Source organism: Myodes glareolus, chromosome 1 (genome assembly GCF_982192425.1).
Source record: "Myodes glareolus chromosome 1, mMyoGla1.1, whole genome shotgun sequence".
Lineage (NCBI taxonomy): Eukaryota > Metazoa > Chordata > Mammalia > Rodentia > Cricetidae > Myodes > Myodes glareolus.
Window position 1 is genome coordinate 133,968,080 of NC_142026.1, and position 22,179 is coordinate 133,990,258.

A 22,179-nucleotide genomic window follows, 5' to 3' on the forward strand; every position below is an offset into this window, starting at 1 on the left:
ATTTTGTCTGCAGCCTGCCTGACTGGCCTTCCTGTTAGTGTCCGCATGAGGTTTGCTTTATGTGACTGGCTTCCTTTCTGGCCAGCTTGATTAGTATGTCATCCTGATGAGCAAAGGAACAGTTTACTTAGTACCTGACAGTATACCAAGTACTTCATAAAGGCCTGTTTTGTTTAGTCTTGACTTCCCACAGACTCTAACATCATTGTTTCCACTTGATAAATTAGGAAACAAATTCATATCAGGGAAGTAGCATGTTATATAACTAGTTATGAGACTAGTCAGGATTGGTTTCAGACCAGTTCTCAGGCTTGTGTTCCTCGCTCTGTACTAAGTGTGTCTCCACATAGTGCAGCCCCCAGCCATCTCTTATACAGACTACCACCCAGAAAATACCTCTATAGAGGCAACATGTGAAATAGATCTGCCAGTCTCTGCTCACATGAAGCTTCCTGTGACTTTATACCTTTATACCCTAGGACCTTTCCATATTCTGTCTCTAGGTAGACTTACTGATCACTTTTCTCCTAGTGAACCAGAGTTTTAGAGTCTCATGGTTCTCTTATCTAAATTACCTTACAATATTGATAGTATATCAGCAGTTCTCAACTCTTGTATATTAAATCAGAAAAAAATAGATGTCCAAGCTGTCACCAGTTGTTGCAGTTCATTGTCCAAATGGGACTTTGGCTTATTTATTGTTTAGAAGCCTCACAATTCTGAATCACCATTCTGCAGCAGATAGTTGACCTCTGCGTGGCCTCTACGCTGCAAGAGTAGCTGTGACAGAAGCCGGTAGTCTGCTCTGTACTTTCTGGAATCCCAGATCTGCTTTTTTCTGCCTCTGTCTTGCCTCTAGCCCCCAATTCCAGACCCCAACAATATGCGAGACTTTGTCAGCTACCCCTCAGCTGGCAATGAGCGGCTACACTGCACCATGAAGCGTACAGAAGATGACCCAGAGGTTGGTGGGCCTTGCTACACACTCTACCTTGAATACCTGGGAGGACTTGTGCCCATTCTCAAAGGGAGGCGCATCAGCAAGCTGCGGCCAGAGTTTGTCATCATGGACCCTCGGACAGACAGCAAATCAGGTGGGTCCCTTGCTACAGGGACTACAACCCTTCTTTTATGGTGTGGAATATCACTCTTAGAGCCATGCACTGAGAATACCTGTTTCTGAGACATGCTCTCATGCTGGTTAGTGTGAGCATTCTCATAGCTACTCCATTTCCTGATTCCCACTTAAGTGGGCAGTTGTCTAAATGCTCTTGTTGGGAGGTTTTCACAGCATTCCATGGGTATCAGGGTGAGCAAGCATCAGCTCCCGTGCCAAAGAAAGCTGCTGGTGTAGTCCTCTAGCACTGAGTGTAGACCCTCTCACAGTCATTGAGTGAAGCATCCATTGAGTACCTTAATGGAAAACTGGGGAAATAGAAACATTAAGTCCCTGCCTTCCCAGAAGGGTGACAGAATCCAGCTTTTCAGACCTTCAGCCCACCTCAGCCTTATGCTTTTGCCTCTGTTGCACTGTCTTACTTTAAGTTAGGTTCTAGTGAAAGTTTCTTTCTGATCCATTAGTTCCAGTATGAAACAACATTCTGTTCTTGTAGAAGTCCTCTTGGGCAACAGTGCTTAGACATTCTAAAGGGGCCTCTCCTCCAGATCCCATGCTGAGACCCCCACAGGAAGAGACTGTGGGGATTTGTGTCAATTAGTTGCCAGCCAAATGTCCATCCACCTGCTAGTACCTGTAGCTTACAGATTCTGCCACCTCCCTGTGAACAGAGCCACAGAATGCACAGCATTGACCTCGGTGTCCATCTCCTGTCAGAGTGTCCTACTTGGCACACTGCAGTCATCTTTCCCAGGATCCTGCTTTCCCTAGAGGGAGGGAACTGGTCATCTTTACATTCCAAAGTGCCAGGCCTTGAGACAACATTGTTTATGTTGGATTTGTTTCATTAGTTAATATTCGCCTATTGCTAGTGCCAATTCACTGTTCCAGTTGTGTCTCTGAAGCGAGGTCTCCTTAATTCCTAAAGCAAGCGGTCTTCTTCACCCTAAGCCTCCCTTGGCAATGCCAGTATTTACAACCATGTTGGTTAGGCATTATCACAGCATCCATGGCAGTGTTCTCTACTAGTGTTCCCATATAAAATAAAAAGTCAAAAAAAAATATAAAGTTTTCAAAGGCATTGAATGTTCATCATTAGTCCTGACTTTTGACTTGCATGATCGACTAGTACCAAGAGAAGAGGGAACAAGTAGAAGAATTTAGGGCATGCAGTCAGAAAGTACAGGAAGGCAAACGGAAAGTTGCACAGGTGGCTTCAGGAGGATAGTGTACTGATGGAAGGTGAAGGGAGGGACCAGGAACCTCGGAGCCTGCATCTCTCTCATTCTGCATCTCTCGCCCAGGGACCTTCACGAGGCACAGCTCTGAGAACTCAGGCTGAGACTGAAAATTAAAGTCTCTTGGGTGAAGGGCTTGTTTTTCTATTCCATGTGTCTGAATTCCTCTACAGAAGGGTCTGCAGTCTCCCAAGACCAGACTTACTTGCATCCTGACTTAACCACCTGGCTGATTTTCTTTCATGTTCATACTGGCAGCTTAGTCCAAATACAGACTGCTCAGTTGCTAACACTTCTTTGAGAAATGAAGTATATTATCTTATTTTTTTTCCAAGACATGGTTTCTCTGTGTAGTTTTGGTGCCTGTCTTGGAACTCGCTCCATAGACCAAGCTGGCCTCCAGCTCACAGAGATCCACCTGCCTCTGCCTCCCGAGTGCTGGGATTAAAAGCATGCTCCACTACTGCCTGGCCTTATCTTAATAATTTTATAATTAAAAGTTATAAAGTAAATATACAAACACCAAGTCAGTGCCCACTTTGTATGATACTTGAGCCCCTGTGAACCCTGCTAGAGCACAGGACAATTTAAGCACTTGAAAAGTTCATCAGATTCAAACACCTCATGACAGAAATAGAAGCTGTGTCACAAGGCACAGTATGACTAATTGGCAAATAAATGGTATATATAAAGTAGCTCAGAGGATGGAGGTGATTTGTAACTTTGAGAAGCCAGGACTGTCTCATCATGAGAAGCTAGTTAACCCTTCCTAGACTGCACAGCATTATTTCACAAGATGTGGCCCTTGGACCATATGATAGGTGTATTTAACTGTAAGTCCTAAACTCACTCTTATAATAACTGTTGAAGTCTGCTGTGGGACCTGGGTTCCTTGGGAGTTTCTGTCTGTCTGTCTTTCTTTCTTTCTTTCTTTCTTTCTTTCTTTCTTCTTTCTTTCTTTCTTTCTTCTTTCTTTCCCTTGGGGGATTTTTATGGACTCAATTTTGTGATTTACCGCTAGAAATTTTCACCAAGTGTCTTGACAGTTAGAATTACCATGGTGGGGCTGGAAATTGTGCTTGTCCAACACACACACAAAACACTGAGTTCAATGACCCCATAAACCAGGCCTAGAGTAACATGTCTGTAATCCTCACATTTCAGAATGAAAAGTAGGAGGATCTGAAGAGTTGAGTCATCCTTGTCTGCATAGCCAATTCAAGGCCATCCTGGGATTCAGGAGACTGTGTGTGTCCAATTCAAGGCCATCCTGGGATTCAGGAGACTGTGTGTGTGTGTGTGTGTGTGTGTGTGTGTGTGTGTGTGTGTGTGTAAGTGTAAGTGTGTAACTAGTGTGTATTTTTATACTGTGTAATATGTGTCCCAGAAAATTTTTGTGAAAATTCAGAAATTTGGAAGGCTAGAAAATTCAGTCATTAAAACCTGAATTTGATCCTCAGAAATAACTACACACACACACACACACACACACACACACACACACACACACACAGAGCCAGGCATGATCAAGAATACTTGTAGTCCTAGTGATAGGGAAGTCAAGACAGGCTGATCCCTAAGGCTTACTGATTAGCCAGTCTTACCTATTTGGTGAGTTTCAGGCTTCAACATACCCATGTGCACATGTACTTACACACATACACTGTCTACAAATTTTCAAAAAGAGATCTTTGGTGGCAGGAGATGCTGGGGATCTTTCATAGGCTAAACTTTCACGGCCTTTCATAGGCTAAACTTATGGTCTTCTACTGAGACATAGAGTTTTAAAGAGATAATTAAGGTTGAGTAATTTATTAGGTTAAAGGATTGTGTCCTCAGAGTACCAGCAAATAACTCAGGAAGGATTGTAGGATGCCTGCCTACAAGCCTGGCAACTTGAGTGTGATCCCTTAGAACACTACACTGTAGAAAAAAGAACTGACTCCCTGACATTTTCCCCTCACCTCCACGGCCACACCATGACATACACATGCCCTCACACATACACATTGAATAAATATAATTTTTAAAATTAAAAAGGGGATAGAGCAGTTTTTCTATACACACACACTATGGAAAGGGACTCTGAACACCTCCCTTCAAGTAGTTAGTCTGGGATGGGGTCCCGAGAGACCCCCAGTTGCTATTGCTCTTATTTGCCTGCCAGAACTTAAGGGCAAGACCATATTGCTGAAGACACCACACATTTCAGTAACAGGACTTGCAGAACTCAAGCTGGTGCTGACCTGCAAACGTTGTCCCTGATGGCCATTGTACATGGTGTTAGGTGCTGTGCAAGCAGCCAAGGGATAGATGTTGTGAACGAATCAAACCTGGCTGTAAATTCTGCAATTAACAGTATCAACTGGCCCCTCAGGATATGCCAACACATGGCTAATGTCTTGGAGGTAACCAATAGGTGCCTGATTGAATTTGAGGCTTACTCAGGAGGAAGAAACACAGCTTTGGTATTGCAAAGTTCACCAGGAACATGGGGCTGGCGAGGTGATAGACCTTAGAGGAGAACTCACTACTGCTATTTGGTTGAATTTATACAGTATTCAACTGCCTTCTAAATGTTTATACTTAGACTTATAGCATAGCTCAGCTCTCACTCCTCCTCACAGAAGTTTATTTTTGCAGTAATTGGAGATTATAAGAGAACAAGAGCTAGTCAGCATGTGGAGAATAAGTGGCTGTGGGGTGGTGGTGTCCCTAGTGTTTCTACAGCTGTGGTAGAAGACCGTGACCAAAAGCACCTTTGCGAGTGAGTTGGTTTGAATGAGAATGGCCCCATAGGTTTAGATGCTTGGTCCCTAGTTAGTGGAACTGTTTGTGAAGGGTTAGGTGTTAGGACCTTGTTGAAGGAGGTGTGTCACTGGGCATGTCTCTTTCTGTCTCTGTCTCTCTCCTCACTTGCTGCCTTTGAATAAAGATGTAGAGCTCTCAGCTGCTGCTCCAGTATGATGCCTGCCTGCCACCATGCCCTCCACTATGATGGTGATGGGCTAAACTATAAGCAAGCCTCCAATTAAGCCCCTTCCTTTGTAAGTTCCTTCAGTCATGGTGTTTCTTTCCAGCAATAAAATAGTTACTAAGAAGGGAGGAAAGGGTTCATTTCAGCTTACATGTCCCCACACAGTCCATTATAAAGGGAAATCGGGGAAGACACCTAGAGGTGGGGACAGAGGCAGAGGCCACAGAGGAGTGCTGTTTCCTGGCTTGCTGCCCATGGCTTGTTCAGCTGGCTTTCTTATACAGCTCAAGCACCAGAATTCTCTCTGGGATGGGATGGGAGCCCACCTCTGTCAATCATTAATCAGAAAGTACACTACAGGCTTGCTACAGGCAGTCTGATGGACAGATAAGATTCATTCTTCCAAGGTTTGTGTCAAGTTCACAGAGACCAACCAGCACAAGTGTCCATCCCTCTATACATCTATAAACAACTTCTATATCCAGGACTTAGAGAACATTGTGGAAGAGGGGACAGAAAATCTAGGAGTCACCAAACTATCCTGTCTTCTGGACCATACAAATCAATATTCCTGTATGGATAGTGATAGTTCAAAAGGCTCCATCCCGAGTTAAGGAGCTAAAGGCAGTTGACAACTTCTACATGAGAGAACATCCATTGTCTTTTTAAAATTTTCTGTTTACATTTATTTTATGTGTATGAGTGTTTTGCCTGTATGTATGCATGTGAACCATGTGGGTGCCTAGTGCCCATAGAGGTCAGAAATGTGGTTGGATCACCTAGAACTAAAGTTGTGGTAATTTCAAACTACAATGTGGGTGGTGGGAATTAAACCTAAGTCCTCAGCAGTAGCAAAAGTGCTCTTAGCCACCGAGTGAACTCTCTAGGCCCCTGCATTTGTGTTTTCAGGGATGAGCTGCTTGGTAGGTTACCCATGTTCAAGAGGCAAGTCTGCGCCCACATGTTTATGGACAGCTCTAACTGGACATGGGGATATAGATACCCATGGGAAGGGTGTGTGTGTGTGTGTGTGTGTGTGTGTGTGTGTGTGTGTGTGTATGTGTGTGTACATGAATTTGAGATTAGGACCAGTAAAAGTTGGAGGGAATGAAGAATTTATATTATCAAAAAGCATTATACTCACGTGAAATTCTGAAGGGAAAAGGAGAGCTTCAATCCATAGATTAGAAAAACTGAAGAGCTGATATACTGAGGCATTATGAAAATATTAAGAACTAAAACTGGACTTTGATATTTTCCTGATACTAATACTCTCAGCTTTCAGTAAAAGGGTTCAGTTTCATCAGCAGCCAGTGGTGAGGGTACATATGTGTGCTCATGCATGTGAAAAGCAGAGGTGTCCTTCAGGAGACATCTATCCACCTTGGTTTTGGAAACAACCGTCTCTCACTGAAATCTGATACTTGCCAATTAGATCAAACTGTCTGGCTACTGAACCCCAGGGGTCATCCTGTCTCCACCTTCCCAGGGCCGGGATTGCACACACATAGCACACCTTGCCTATTACTTGGGTCTTAGGGGTCAAACTTAGGTCCTCATGTTTTCAACCTAGCATTTTACTGACTGGGCTGTCTGCCCAGGCACCTAATTCAGGTTGCATATTTTAGTTGTCTTTGGTTCCTCAAAGACCAACTCCAGTTCACATTTCTCCACACCTCGGATGTTTGTATCACAGCTTATATGATGAGTTAATGCTACAGAATTTCTGGAAGCATGTGGTTTAACCTTATTTATCCTTTCTGTATGCTTCACCAAATCCCACAGCAGGCATGACAGTCAGCTTTTATTCCTGTGTGGCTTACCTACTAGCTGGGGAGATACAGTTTAAAATAGTTATGAGCAAAAGAGAAGTAAAATTAGGGACAGAAACTCTGACAGGGAGAGGAATCTGGGTGAGTGATGTGTGACTTATTTCCCTAAGTGTAGTTCTCACACACAGAGCCATTCCCTGAGCCTGCCTCTGGTTGGACTCATGGCTAAGCTTCCTTTGGTCCAGTGACTAGTACGTTAAGTCATAGAAAGCACTGTTCATTGTGTATGGACCTTTTCTATGTGATCAGGCTCTGACATAGCACAGTGGCTTGCTAGATGCAAGGTATGTGCCTCTCCTTTGGTAAATAGTTTTAAAACGGGATTACAAGTGACACGAACGGGGCACCAACATCTTTTCTAGTTACAGGCAGAACCCTGTTACAGAGAGGCTCCTGCTCACCTCTTACCCCCTCTACTCAGAAACTCAGTAATAAGCTTGAGTTAACAAATGCATCCTTTGAAATGTCAGCATCTGTTTTAAATGTTGGCATCACGTCATTTCCTCTGAATTATTTAATTATTTTTGAATGTTGCAATTTGATTACTTGCTGAAGCTCTTCAGGACATGAAATTTTTTATCAGCACAACAAATTTTGAAGAATGGGTACTAACATTAAAGGAGGTATGAGGTGAAACTGGGGATTAGGTGGCAAATAGAAGAAATTTGAGAGTGTGGCATGGTGGAATGAACAAGAGACTTCTGGTGGTGGGGTGTCTACTCTCTGCCCTCTGTCTTACCCTCTGCTTTGGGCCTCTAGTATTCCTTCTGCTGGCCAGCTAGCAAAGTTACCAGGAATGGCTTCCATATTAAATATCCATAGAGCAAGTCCTCACTGCCCAGAGTCTCCCTTTCAATTGTCTGACAAGGTCAACTGTACTAGGCGGAATCTTCTGCCCAGAGACCTTGCCATGAACTCAGGTTCCAGTAAGTCTGTGGACAAGCCCTCAGCCTAGTTTTCTAGTCTAGTTGAAAGTTGGCACAAGCCTAAGTAGTTAGTCACCTGAGTGTTCTGAGGCTCAATTGTAAATTTTTCATTTTCAGCTTTTGACATAATGAACACTTTTGTATATTTCTGGGACACTAAAATATCACCCATTTTAACAACAGTTGTAGAAATTGCCTACTTCTGCTTAGAAAAGAGCATAAAAATGTAAAAGGAAAAGGACTGTTTTCTATTTCAACCTCTGTCATAATGAGGAAGCCAAAAAGTCAGCCTATCCTATGTAGCAGTAACAGCTGCTTACACCTGATGATTGGTTTCTTACAGATGAGATCTATGGAAACAGCTTGATTTCTACTGTGATTGACAGCTGCAACTGCTCGGACTCCAGTGACATTGAACTGAGTGATGATTGGGCTGCCAAGAAGTCTCCCAAAATTTCCAGAGCTAGCAAATCGCCCAAACTTCCAAGGTAACAGTATGTATCTCTTTGTTATGCCTCCAGTGTGGCATGACTTGGTGGTTCTGGAAACAGAGTTCCATTGAAACTGACAGTAATAAGCATTCTGAAGTCCCATAGGTCTAGACTGATGCACAATTCTAGGACCTTTTCTGTCCAAATGAACCTGACTACCTTGAGAAGAGGAAGGAAAGGAAGTTCACCCTTGCCCAGCAGCAAGATCAACTCCGCTTTTGTTTTCTCATCCCTCTTCATTCTGCACGATTCTATCCGGAGTAATTACAACTTTCCTTTCCTTCCTTCCCACCTTTCTCCTCCGGGATAGAAAGGAGGTATGCTAAGGCCTTAAGATTTTACTAGGTCTTCCTAGGTCACTGAAGGTAGGTGACTTAGAACAGTCTTTGCTTCCCAGGTTGTTTATTTTCCCTTCCTGTTTCACAAAACAAGGTTTTGTAGTAAACATGTTGTATTGAAGAGAGTGCCAAGTTCTGTGTCTGTAACGTTGTCTGAAAGCAGAAGAGCTGGTGTCACCATCTGGAAGAGCATTGTCTTACTCCTCTTGCTGTCATGGCTATGTGACTGGACAGACAACACTTGCTGTGGGTGGACAGACTCTTGCTTGTTTACAGTTCTGAGACAGCATGCAAACCAAGAGGGTGATTACCATACTACCCTACACATGGCCAGATGCCCATCTTTTAAACAACTGATTCACTGGGCAATTGATCACCAGTGTGTCCCCACCAGTTCAAGATAAAGGATATGCCCATCATCCTGAAAGGTCTTTTGTGTTTCTTGCAGTCAGTAAGATTTCTGTTGCTATAGTTTTGTTTTGTTTTTTCTTTTTACTGTTGAATTTAATATGAATATGGGTACTGTTTATTTAGCTTTTCTTTTTTCCCTCAGCACAGTATCATGGGTATCAGTTGTTAGCTTTTTTTTTATTTTAAATGACATTGTAGGGTTATTCTATTATAACAATATGCTACTTTGCCAATCTATAGATATTTGATAGTCCCTGGTTTCGGATTGTGATGAATAAACCCATTATAAACATTTTTGTGCAAATCTTTTGGGATATACTGCACTCATTTCTCTTGCATATATTCTTAGGAAAGGAGTTACAGGGTCATGAATTAAATACATTTTAAACCTCAGTGGGAAACTGCCAAGTAGCATTACAAGGTGAGTGTATCAAATTAAATTTCTGCATCAGTGTTTAAGAATTCCAGCAGTTCCCGATCTCACTTCCGGCTCTGTTGTCACTTTAGGAAAGTTTTATCCATTCTGGTGGATGTGTATGGTGTCTGACCTCCGAGTTTGACTATGGTATCTCCAGGGATGATGATGCTGAGCTGAGCACTTACCCTGTGTGTGCCAGCTGTCTTTGGTGAAGTGTCTGATTGGATTTTTCCTTAATTTTTTTATTGAATTTTTTATTGAGTTGTAGCATAGAGAGGACTTCATGTCAGATATACATTTTGTTAGATAGTCCAGTATATGAGGTTCATTTGTAATCAGTGTTGCTCTTAAGAAACCTTTGTCCGTCCTAAGACCATGAGCCTCCTTCCTGTAGCTTTAAAATTAGAGTTTTCACACTAAATCTCAGACTAAATTTCACACTAAATTCAAGCTAACATTTGAATATGATATGAATGAAGAGAAAACAATTATTTTTACTATCCAGATTCTCCAGTAATGTGATTCATCGGTTTTTTTTTCTTCATCTAAAGTTTGTTTAAACTGCATGTAAAATTATGAACATGTAGTATTGTGTTTGGCTTTTTCCACTTCCTAAGCAGAGAGATCATTTGCCATACATTTTGTCTATAAATATCTTTGTGACTGGTTTTTCCTTTTCTCGTTCTCTTCTCGCTGGAGCTCCTTCTGCACAGCAGCTGAGCTGATGGTCTTAGCATGCTACTCCATCCCTCATCTTCCCATCTCTCTGGAGCCTCAAGTATCTTACCAAATTTGAAAACAGTGTTTCTGGTGCTTCATGTGCTTTTCTCACAGGACATGATAACCTCACCATAGTTGTTCCATAGCTCCATCTCTTGGGTAGACTGGGGTTAAACACCTGTGTATTTACATTGTGGACAAAGGAGTAGAGAGAGACCATGGAATCAGAGGCAATAGAAAAGCTTTGTATTCAGTTATTTGACTTAAATATTATAGGTGTCAGTGTTAAATAATCTGCTAAAATTCAAGCTGACATACAAGGAATTTTATAAATCACAGTGATCATAGGATGAAAAACAGTCTTCCTGCCATTTTCCCAGGGCTGATTCTGCAGACCTGTGTCAGAAGGCATGTGGACTTCTAAACTTACTGTAAGTCAGTAGCTAGTGAGTGTTCATTCTCTACGTTCTTACAGATGAATCACTTAGTCTGATTTCTGTATATATTACTTGGTGTTTAGTTGGCATTCTTTCCTAAATCAAAAGCAAGAGTGCTTTGAGAAATTAGGGGCCTTGAGCATTGAGAGCCAACATCTACAGCTGAGTGTCAAGAGAAAGAAGAGTTCTAGATCAAGATGCATGCCTCTGTGCCTGTCTCACCCTTCTGTCCTTGTTTCCACAGGATCAGCATAGAGGCCCGAAAATCACCCAAGCTGCCCCGGGCTGCTCAAGAGATTTCTCGATCTCCCAGATTGCCCATGCGCAAGCCCTCCATGGGCTCGCCCAGCCTGACTCGGCGAGAGTTTCCTTTTGAAGACATCAGTCAGGTAGAAGTGCATAGCTGACAGTGACACCTCCAATGCTGTCTATAACGTCAGGCTGCCTGGAAGCACCACTGTCCTTCCCAACTTGCCTGTCTTGTACATTGCTGCACCTGCATGCACACTGTGTGGCCCTGTTCCATGTACCTTTCTGTTATTGGACTCTTCCTCCTAGGGAACTCTGACTGAAATACACTCCCTCTTCACTTCTGCCTCCTAGTCCTGCAGTAACACCTCAGTTCTAGGAAGGGAATGCTGGCTGTAGTCCCACAGTCTGGTCTTGCCTGCCTTCCTCAACCTTTGTGCCCTGAGTCACCTCTCCATCTCTTTATTTTACCCCCACTTCCATCCCTAAGTCAGTTTGTACCTTCTCTGTGAAGGCTTCTGCCCTGGCCCAGCCAGCAGGTGTGGTGCCTATCCCCCTTCTGATGGCCTTCAGACCCTTTGCATACAAACCAGGGACAGCCATATTATCCATCCTTAGTCGTAAGTTCCTCCAGAAGCTGTCTTCTTCCCATCTGTATTTTACTCACACCCACCTTGAGCATAGCAATGACTTTTTAAAATGTTTTTCATTTTAAATTGAATAATTGAGAGATTTAAGGACATAATTGTTTGAATTCAGCTGCCATCTGCAGAATCTATCAGTGATAAAAAGGAGAAATGAACAAAATTGTATTCCATCACTTTGGTGGCCTTTTTACCTTTAAAATTTTATTTATTTTATTTTAGGTTATGTTTTCATTATTTTATATTAAGTTGTTATTACTCTCTCCTATAATTAATTGATTTGTTTGTTTGTTTTAGCTATCGCTAGCAACCCAGACTGATCTGGAACTCAGTAGACACCTGTCTCAGCCTCCCAATTGCTGAGAATACAGTCCTCCATACCTACTTTATTTTCTTACTTTTCTTGAGATGAAGCCATGCTTTTTAGTCCAGGCTGGCCTCAGATTTCCACTTTCTCCTCGCTAGTTGGAACTATAGGCATATATCACTACTCTGAACTTTGATGGCCTTTAAAAAGAATTTTTTTTTAAACAGGGTCTCCGCTAGCCCAGGGTAACCTCAAACTTGTTGTGTAGGCAAGATGACCTTGAACTTCTGATCCTTTCAGCTTAACCTCCGCAGTGGTGGGATTACAGGCTTGTATGGCCAGGCCAAGTTTGTGTAGAGGTGGAAATCGACCAAGGGCTTCATGCATTCTGGGTGGGCATTCTGCAAACTGACCTACACCCCCAGCCCTTTAATAACTTTTATAAAGGTTTATTCATTTATGTATTTATACATGCTTGTATGCATTTAGGTGCATACATGCACCCATTGAGGCCAGATCCCCTGGAATTGGAGTTACAAGTGGTTGTGAGCCACCTGATGTGGGTTCTGGAACTGCTGAGCCGTCTCTCTAGCTGCTGGTGACCCCTTCAAACTGAACACATGGACATGTTGGAACAGTGAGCACTCGCTCCCAGCTCAGTGGACCACCAGTGGACATGAGAGCCCATTGTGTTCTAGTTAATCTCTGCTGTTCCTGGCAGTGTCTGCTTACAGCACTTTTCATGTTAGCCCTAAGTACTAAGTGAACAACAGACAATGTGAAAACAGACTGAGATTCTTCCTTTTCTTCCCTCTTCTCCCCACAGCACAACTATCTTGCTCAGGTCACATCCAATATCTGGGGAACCAAATTTAAGATTGTGGGCTTGGCTGCGTTCCTGCCAACCAACCTTGGTGCAGGTAAAGACTCCTTCCATTTTCTTACTGCCCTCTTCGGAAATCAATAAAAGTTACAATTTCAGCCTGTGACCGCTTAGATTAAAACATGAGCTCTTAAGACAGTCTAGGATTGTTGTGTCTGTCTCCTGACTCTAGCCACTGTGATGTCGGACAAACAAACCTGTGCTCATTGTTTCTTGTCCCTGGCCCTTTCATTCTTTTTTTTTTCCCTATGAACTCTGTGTTATGAAACTAGTAAAAGTAGCTAACCTCTCCAGGAAAGCCCTGGAGGAGTTCTAAACACTCGGCCATTGTGAGCAGATTCAAGTTCCAGTGAACTTCTAAAGAGAAGGGAAAGGGCATTGAAGACCAAGAAGTTCCTGGGTTGCTTCTCTCAGTGGGACCAGATAGGCCTTGGCCCTTAATCCAGCATGCGTTCTCTGCACCCGAATGAGATTGTTCTTCAACAATTCTGTCTACAGAAGTTGTGTCCTAGGTAGACCTACAAAATTATTCTTGAAAACCAAACATTAAGAATCCATTTAGGATGAAGTGCAGCAGCAGCGCACTTGCCTGGTATGCTTGAGGCTCTAGGTGTGATCTCTCACACCATCCCCTCACCCCAAATCCAAAGACTAATTGCTGCTCTATGTGCCTACAGGTGTTTTTTATTAAAACAGCGCTTGCTTAGAGTTTTCATTTTGAAGTTTTTATTTCAAATAAAATTAAAGCAAAGAACATAAAATTGAATTGGATATAGTTCTCAAACTCACAAAAAAATACTCAGTAAGGCTTGCTACATATAATATGAGGAAATGAGGTGGCAGTATGCACTTGGCTTATGCAATAAATGTTAAGTTTTATCACACGAACAGTTTCCTTTTTGTTTGCCCCCCCGCTTTTTTTTTTTTCACAGTACAGCTCTCTTGCCTACACAGGAAATTCCTCACAACATTTCAATGACCTGGAAACTCTGATGATCATAGAAGTGTCCACTTCTGTCCTACCAGCCTGTTTAACTATCATCACCTCCATCTCAGTAAACTGGGAACTTAGGCTTCCTAAAATAAAGACCAGGAGAAAGAACTGGGGTGGAAAGTTAGTTAGTTACTAAATTCTGCCCTTCTCCTGCGATAAGTAGATCCACAGCTAAGCCACTAAGATTGCTAAAACAGAGTAGTGGTTGTCTTGGGGGCCCATGCTGTTCCAGTGTGAGCTGGTAGAGTGTCAAGAGAAAAGCTTCACTGTTCTCCTAATCATTTACTCTTTTTTTAAAAAGTGCATTGGTGTTTTGCCTACCAATATGTGTGTGAGAATGTCGGATCCCCTGGAAGAATTGGAGTTACAAGCAGTTATGGGTTGCCATGTTGGTGCTGGGAATTAAACCTGGGTCCTCTAGAAGAGAAGCCAGTGCTCTTAACTGCTGAGCCAACTCTCCAGGCCATTAATCATTGACTTTTTAAAAAGATCATTCAGTCCATATGGTTGCTATTGCCAAGCTTAAAGAATTTTTCATTTGATTATATTAGAGAAGTCAGCTTTTGGATGCAAGAAAGTCTACTCTTCATGTCACCTTGTTAATCTTTTCAGATACAATATATGATGTGCTGATGGGCTTAGGAAGTGAGTGTTCCCTATGTTTAATAATATTTTTCCTTCAATTAGAACAGACTTAGCCCATGAAGAGAGGGAAAGACAGAGACACACACACGGGGGGGGGGGGGGGAAGCGTGTGCACGCACGCAGTATAAAGAGGGTCTGGCTTAGTCCTTGTTAGCCTCTTTCTTTATGGCAGCCAGTTTGTTACTGACCTTTCTGCTTCCTCCTGGCCCCACCCCCTCCACCACCATTCTCCCCTTCCTCCTCTTTCACTGTTTAGCCTTCCACCCTTTTGTTGAACTTGCATCCTCTGCTGATCTAGTGTGAGAAGCCCACACCTCCAGGGTCATGTCCCATATGAAGTTGATCTCTCTGCTGGTGGTCCCAGAAGCTCATTGCTGTGCCTGGCCCTGCTCACATTTGTTGTCACCTCTAGACCTATGAGGGCCTATGACCATGGGGGTGCACAGAGCCATGGTATCTGAGACGGGCCCATGAAATTTCTTCAATTTTTCACACCACTTAAGAGCTGTATAAAAGCTAAATTAAAGGGGACATACAGTAAAAAGGTAATCATAAGAATGATAAAGTTGAGGCTGGAGAGATGGCTCAACGGTTAAGAGCACTGGCTGCTCTGCCAGAGGTCCTGAGTTCAATTCCCAGCAACCACATGGTGGCTCACAACCATCTGCAATGAGATCTGGTGCCCTCTTCTGGCCTGCAGGCACACAAGGAGGCAGAGCACATAATAAATAAAATCTTAAAAAAAAAAAAAGATAAAGTTTCCCGTTGTTATTGCAGTCTACCTAGGTTTTCTCCCCTGGAGGCAAGTAATGTTTGTAATCCTCAATTTAAAAAAAAGTGTTTTTTTTGGTTTTTTGTTTGTTTGTTTTTCGAGACAAGGTTTCTCTGTGTAATAGCTCTGGCTGTCCTAGAACTAGCTCTGTAGACCAGGCTGGCCTCAAACTAACAGAGATTCGCCTGCCTCTGCCTTCGGAGTGCTAAGATTAAAAGTGTGCGCCACCCACCCACACATACAAAATAGTTTTAAAAAGATTCAATTCTAACTGGAGGAAAAAGACTAGATCATTCCAGGCAGTCCCCACACTGCAGAACTCAGATGTACATTTAGGTTCACATATCTCACATCAAGCACGTGTCAGCTTGGATCACAGAACACGTCTATACGGATTTCAAGAATGTTGGATGACATCTCCTACTACATTGACCATTAAGTATTCTGAGCAACTGAATATTTCTCTCACGCTGTACGTTTCTTAAGTCCTTCTGAGATTTGATATTTTGATTATTTAGGATGCTTAGAATTTCACTTGGTATATCCCCTGAGTAACAGTGCTAATCTTAGTTTTGAAGATGTTACATATGAGGATAACACTATACCTCTACCTCAGTTGAACTCAGTTGTCCAGCTGCAGAGGCAAAGGGCAGGACGAAGTCCAGGAGAATGAATGAGAAGGCAGATGGCAGGTCCAGACGGACAGAGGGCATTCAAGAAGGCAGTGTCAACAGTGGGGAACAAACTGAGCTGAAGCCCTCAGGACAGTTGGGAATTGTAGGTCAGTCTTTGATGTATACACTGGGAGGTCAGGTGACGGGTCAGGAGGGTTATTGTATCACCCTCAGTGTTTTGTCAGCCGGGCTAGTTAGGGGACAAGGAGAGGATGTGGCTTCTCTTACTGAAAAAATGCTGAATACACGTGTCTCTGTGTACAGTTTCGCAAGAAAGAGTTTTAAACAAAAAAGTTGGCCGGGCGGTGGTGGCGCACGCCTTTAATCCCAGCACTCGGGAGGCAGAGGCAGGCAGATCCCTGTGAGTTCGAGGCCAGCCTGGTCTACAAGAGCTAGTTCCAGGACAGGCACCAAAAACTACGAGAAACCCTGTCTCGAAAATACTAAATAAACAAACAAACAAACAAACATAAAAGTTGGGCCAGTAGGGTTACTCAGTGATTTAAGGCATTTGTGCAAAGGCTGGGCAACTTAAGTTTGATCTCCAAATGGGACAGAACTAACCTCTACACATGTGTCATGGAACACATATATCTGTATGTATGTGCATACAGACAAACACACATACACAATTAATAAATATCTGACGTAAGAGACAGTTGACAAAAACTAACCTTGTTTTTACCTGCTTATGAAACTCAGATTCATCATTTTTAAATTAATTTTATCTTTATTTCATTTGCAACTTAGGCTTTTTTATAATTGTCTGTTTCTGGAAGTGCCTGTGAGTCCCTTGCAGACCCCAAAGGTGACAGTGAGATAAGGCCTCAGTCTTGGCGGCAGCAGCTCTCTGTGCATCCGTGGTGTCTGGTCCCACGGACGGCAAATAGCTCCTGAGCTTGGCACTCATGACACTACTGTTTCAACTAAATTATCCTTCTGGTTGCAAATGAAGCTCTTAAAGATGTATTCTTCCTGCATTTGATCATTGCAAGAAATGATTTAAGTCTGAGGTATGTTTTTGGCATTTAAAATCTGTGGTTCTGTAGACAAAGAATTTGCCAATCCCACATGGCTCTATATACATCATTAGAAGCTAAGAGCTGTGCTTGCTCCTGGTCCAGCCTGTGTAGATCTGCCTGCCAACAGAGGGATCCATGGCCCTCTCTCTTTTCTCCATCACTGCTGACTCTGGCTCTCCGTTGGCATGCCTTCATTAACTGTGCTCCTTTCTCCCACTAGTAATCTATAAAACTAGCCTGCTGCATCTCCAGCCGCGGCAGATGACCATTTATCTCCCAGAAGTTAGGAAGATCTCCGTGGACTATATTAATCTACCTGTCTTCAACCCAAATGTTTTCAGTGAAGATGAGGATGATTTACCAGGTGTGTCACGTATATGTCTATTATAGTCCCTCTCTTTGTATATCACGCAAGGGGGTAGAGTGGTAAGTCATTGAGTCTGGTTGTTGGCACAGTTTGAAAAGGCCCACCTCACTCTAAGCTTAGGAGACATGGTATATCTGAGAGGAAATCCACAGTACGTGCTTTTTGGCAGAAGAGAAACTTGCAGAGCATGGACGGTTAAGGTGGTAGTGACATGTGACAATTCACAGAGTACTTCTCATATCATATTGTCATTCCTTGCTTTCTGCTGCTCATATAAAAACATGACCAAAAACAACTTGTGGGGGAAGGGTTTAGTTCAGCTCACAGGAAATTCAGGACAAGAACTCAAAGCAGGAACCTAGAGGCTGGAACTTAAACTAGAAGCGCTATGTAAAATCAGAACTAAACTCTGTCTCAGGGTCCCGCCTAGCCTCCACCCTTTTTATCCCTGCTTAAAGAGCTTCTCTCTAGAGACCTGCAGTGCACACAGGTTCCAGCTCCTGAAGCCTGACCTGTCTCTAGGACTCAGAGCCTTTGCATTTGAATACCCTTTCCACTGTGCAGTTTATCTCTAACTCACAGAGGCCTGGCTTGAGTTAGAGATAAACTGTGGGCATTGAGATTTGGTTACTGTAGTGGGGGATTCTTAAAGGGTTCTGTTTTGTTTACAGATCAGAATGTTTTCCCCTGACTGCTAGAGAGTTGTCTCTTAACTGTTCTCAGTTGTTCAAGGGCACTTGAGAAACACCCCCCCCCCCTTTTAAGTACAAGCCACTTGTAATTTTGTAGAAGCAAAGTCTTCCAGCATCAATACCCACCCTTTGGTGAGTAAACTTTGGGGACTTAGGCTTGACACATGCTCTGCTATTTCAGAGTCTCCAGTTTAGATGCAGCATATGCTTTCCCTTGGACAACCTCTCTGTTCTCCCAAATGCAGTAAGCAACTTTTTTTGCATTCAGTTGCTGCGGTGGCTGTGTGTAGTCCTCAGTTGAGAGGATGGAGAGGGAAATACCTGAAGTCATTGCTCCTTGGAGACCAAAGGCGATCTCAAAGAGAGATCAGCAGAGGAAGGATAGGAAGCTTGAGGCAGACTCAGATTCCTGCAACCAGAGGATAAGCTATCTTAGTGGAGGCCCCAGGCCAGGCCAACCTATACAGTGAGCCTGTTAGATCCTGTTTGCTGCTCAATTATTTGTTGCTATGCAGCATTAACACCAGGTTCCAGGCTCTGGACCTATGACAATGTACTCTGAGGAAGAGACACAGCCAAGTCCCTGAGCTGAGAGAAGCAAAACTGGAGTTAGTCCCACTGCCGACAAGGGCACAGACTGTGGTTCTGAGCCCCTTCCCACAGTCACTGTTGACTTCATGATATGTGAAGTGATCACTGAATAGTGAATGAAATGATCACATGTTTGTATTTGGTTGGCTGTTCCTTAAACCCTGTTTGAAATGCTAAAAAGCAGTAAATAGGAAAAGGTCATTCAGTGAATACACATATTTCTAGGGAATTCTTTTCTTTGGTTTTTCCACTTTATTTTATATAGACATTTTATGAGTATAACCATTAAAGAGTTCTTTATGTATGATGGTAGTATTCAGGCACATGGTACCAATTTCAGAATGTTCAGACATATTCATTGAGATGTTCTGAAAATGCCTCAGCCCACACTGAGCAGGCAGGCTAGGTTGCAGACTCTGGTTGGCCATGTGTCCTTCCAGAAATGTTAGGGAAGCTTTGTGAATAGCCTTGTTGTCTCCCAGCAAGGGCATCTCAGTCTTAACAGTTGCATTTTGCTTACAAAAGATCAGATAAGTCCAGGCATGCTGTTTATTCTGACCCAATTCCACAGCATTGTTTTGCAACCAATTCTTTGTTCTGATTTTCTTCCAGTTACTGGATCATCTGGTGTCCCTGAAAACAACCCACCTTGTACTGTGAACATCCCTATTGCACCAATCCACAGCTCGGCTCAAGCTCTGTCCCCCACACAGAGCATAGGGCTGGTACAATCCCTGCTGGCCAATCAAAATGTGCAGCTGGATGTCTTGACCAATCAGACAACAGCTGTAGGGGCAGTAGAGCATGCAGGTGATGCTGCCACCCAATACCCAGTTTCCAGTCGGTACCCCAATCCTGGACAGGTGATTTTTGGAGGTGTAGAAATGGGCCGCATCATTCAGAATCCTCCTCAATTGCCTTTGCCGCCACCTCCACCACCGCCACCACCGCAGGGGCCTCTGCAGATGTCTGTAGTGGACCATGGAGATCGAGACCATGAGCACCTGCAGAAGTCAGCCAAGTCCCTGCGACCAGTGCTTCAGCTGGCAGCCGAGGGGGATGCAGTGGTTTTCAGTGCCCCCCAGGAGGTCCAGGTGGCAAAGATGAATCCCCCACCCCCATACCCAGGAACAATTCCTGCTGCCCCCACCACAGCAGCACCCCCACCTCCTCTGCCACCACCACAGCCTCCAGTGGATGTGTGTCTGAAGAAAGGTGACTTCTCCCTCTGCTCTCCAGCAGCACATTACCAACCTCCCCTAGGCTATGAGAGGATCACCACCTTTGACAGCAGTGGCAATGTGGAAGAGGTATGCCGGCCTCGCACTCGGATGCTCTGTTCCCAGAACACCTACACTCTTCCTGGCCCAGGTAGTTCTGCCACCTTGAGACTCACAGCCACCGAGAAGAAGGTTCTCCAACCCTGCACCAGTGCCACTCTGAATCGCCTGACTGTCCCTCGATACTCTATCCCCACAGGGGATCCACCTCCATATCCTGAAATTGCTAGTCAGCTGGCACAGGGACGGAGTGCCACTCAAAGACTGGACAGTAGTCTCATCCATGCCACCTTGCGAAGGAACAACCGTGAAGTTGCGCTTAAGATGGCCCAGCTGGCTGACAACTCCCGCGCCCCACTGCAGCCCCTGGTCAAACCTAAGGGTGGCCCTAGTGGGGCAGTGGCACAGCTCCCAACAAGGCCTCCACCTGCCCTGTATACCTGCAGCCAGTGCAGTGGAGCCGGGTCCAGCTCACAGCCAGGTGCATCCCTGGCCCATGGTATCAGCACCTCCCCACTAGCCTCCCAGTCCTCCTACAACCTTCTGAGCCCTCCGGACACCTCCCGTGATCGTACTGACTATGTCAACTCAGCCTTCATGGAGGATGAGGCCCTGTCCCAGCACTGTCAGCTGGAGAAGCCTCTGAGGCATCCCCCACTTCCTGAAGCTACTGTTACAGTGAAGCGGCCTCCCCCTTACCATTGGGACCCTGTGCTGGGTGAGGATGTTTGGGTTCCTCAGGAAAGGACAGCACAAACTGCAGTGCCCAACCCCTTAAAACTGTCCCCCCTGATGTTAGGGCAAGGCCAGCACCTGGATGTAGCTCGAGTGCCCTTTGTGTCTCCCAAATCTCCGTCCAGCCCTACTGCCACCTTCCAGACAGGCTATGGCATGGGAGTGCCATATCCAGGCAGCTATAACAACCCCTCTTTGCCTGGAGTACAAGCTCCGTGCTCCCCTAAAGATGCCCTGTCCCCAGCACAGTTTGCACAACAGGAGTCTGCTGTTGTACTTCAGCCAGCATACCCACCCAGTCTTTCCTATTGCACCTTGCCCCCCACATACCCAGGAAGCAGCACATGCTCCAGTTTACAGCTGCCACCCATCGCCTTGCACCCTTGGAGTTCCTATAGCACCTGCCCACCCATGCAGAATCCCCAGGGCACTCTCCCCTCCAAGCCCCATCTAGTGGTGGAGAAGCCTCTTGTGTCCCCACCACCGGCAGAGCTCCAAGGCCACATGGGCACAGAAGTGATGGTAGAGACTGCGGACAATTTCCAAGAAGTCCTCTCTCTAACAGAAAGCCCTGTCCCCCAGAGAACAGAAAAATTTGGAAAGAAGAACCGGAAGCGCCTGGATAGCCGAGCAGAGGAAGGAAATGTTCAGGCCATCACTGAGGGCAAAGTCAAAAAGGATGCACGGGCTTTGAGTGACTTTAATTCTCTCATCTCCAGCCCTCGCCTGGGGAGAGAGAAGAAGAAAGTGAAAAGTCAGAAAGACCAACTGAAATCCAAGAAGTTGAACAAGACAAACGAATTCCAGGACAGCTCAGAGAGTGAGCCCGAGCTGTTCATCAGCGGAGACGAGCTGATGAACCAAAGCCAGGGCAGCAAGAAGGGGTGGAAGAGCAAGAGGAGCCTGCGTACAGCCAGTGAGCTGGAGGAATTCAAGTGCCGCAAAGCCAGTGAGAAGGAAGACGGGCGACTGGGCAGCCAAGGCTTCGTGTATGTAATGGCCAACAAACAGCCTCTGTGGAACGAAGCCACACAGGTGTACCAGCTGGATTTTGGAGGAAGGGTGACCCAGGAATCTGCCAAGAACTTCCAGATCGAGCTGGAGGGACGGCAGGTAAGGAGACTAGCCACTGAACAAATGGGCCAATGCTGTGGACTGAAGGAACAAGCCCTTAAAAAGCCAGGCAGGAAGCAGGAAACGTCTCATGAATCTCAGGTGGAGCTAGTTGGTTCAGGTTCTGATTCTCAGAGAACCTTCTGATGTACTTTAAATCTAAGTGATGCATATACCATTAGTCAGATGATTGCATGAGATTAGAAAGAAAACCATCCCCTCACCACCAACTCTTCATTCAGTTGCAGGTGTCTTCTAGAGTTTGGGATTTTCTAATATTTTACATCATTATATTTTAAAAGAGCG

General features: G+C 44.4%; 1 protein-coding gene across 3 annotated transcripts in view; it reads left to right on the top strand.

The window, feature by feature from the left end:
- Tulp4 (TUB like protein 4) overlaps positions 1-22,179 on the top strand; it is a 160,592-nt gene that overhangs the window by 131,956 nt on the left and 6,457 nt on the right. For all 3 annotated transcript variants that reach the window (XM_085687695.2, XM_085687702.2, XM_085687708.2), the window contains exons 9-14: positions 860-1,094; positions 8,434-8,578; positions 11,150-11,294; positions 12,932-13,025; positions 17,316-17,459; positions 19,358-21,873. In XM_085687695.2, the coding sequence (XP_085543821.2) occupies positions 860-1,094; positions 8,434-8,578; positions 11,150-11,294; positions 12,932-13,025; positions 17,316-17,459; positions 19,358-21,873 (3,279 nt within the window). The remainder of the gene's footprint in view (positions 1-859; positions 1,095-8,433; positions 8,579-11,149; positions 11,295-12,931; positions 13,026-17,315; positions 17,460-19,357; positions 21,874-22,179) is intronic.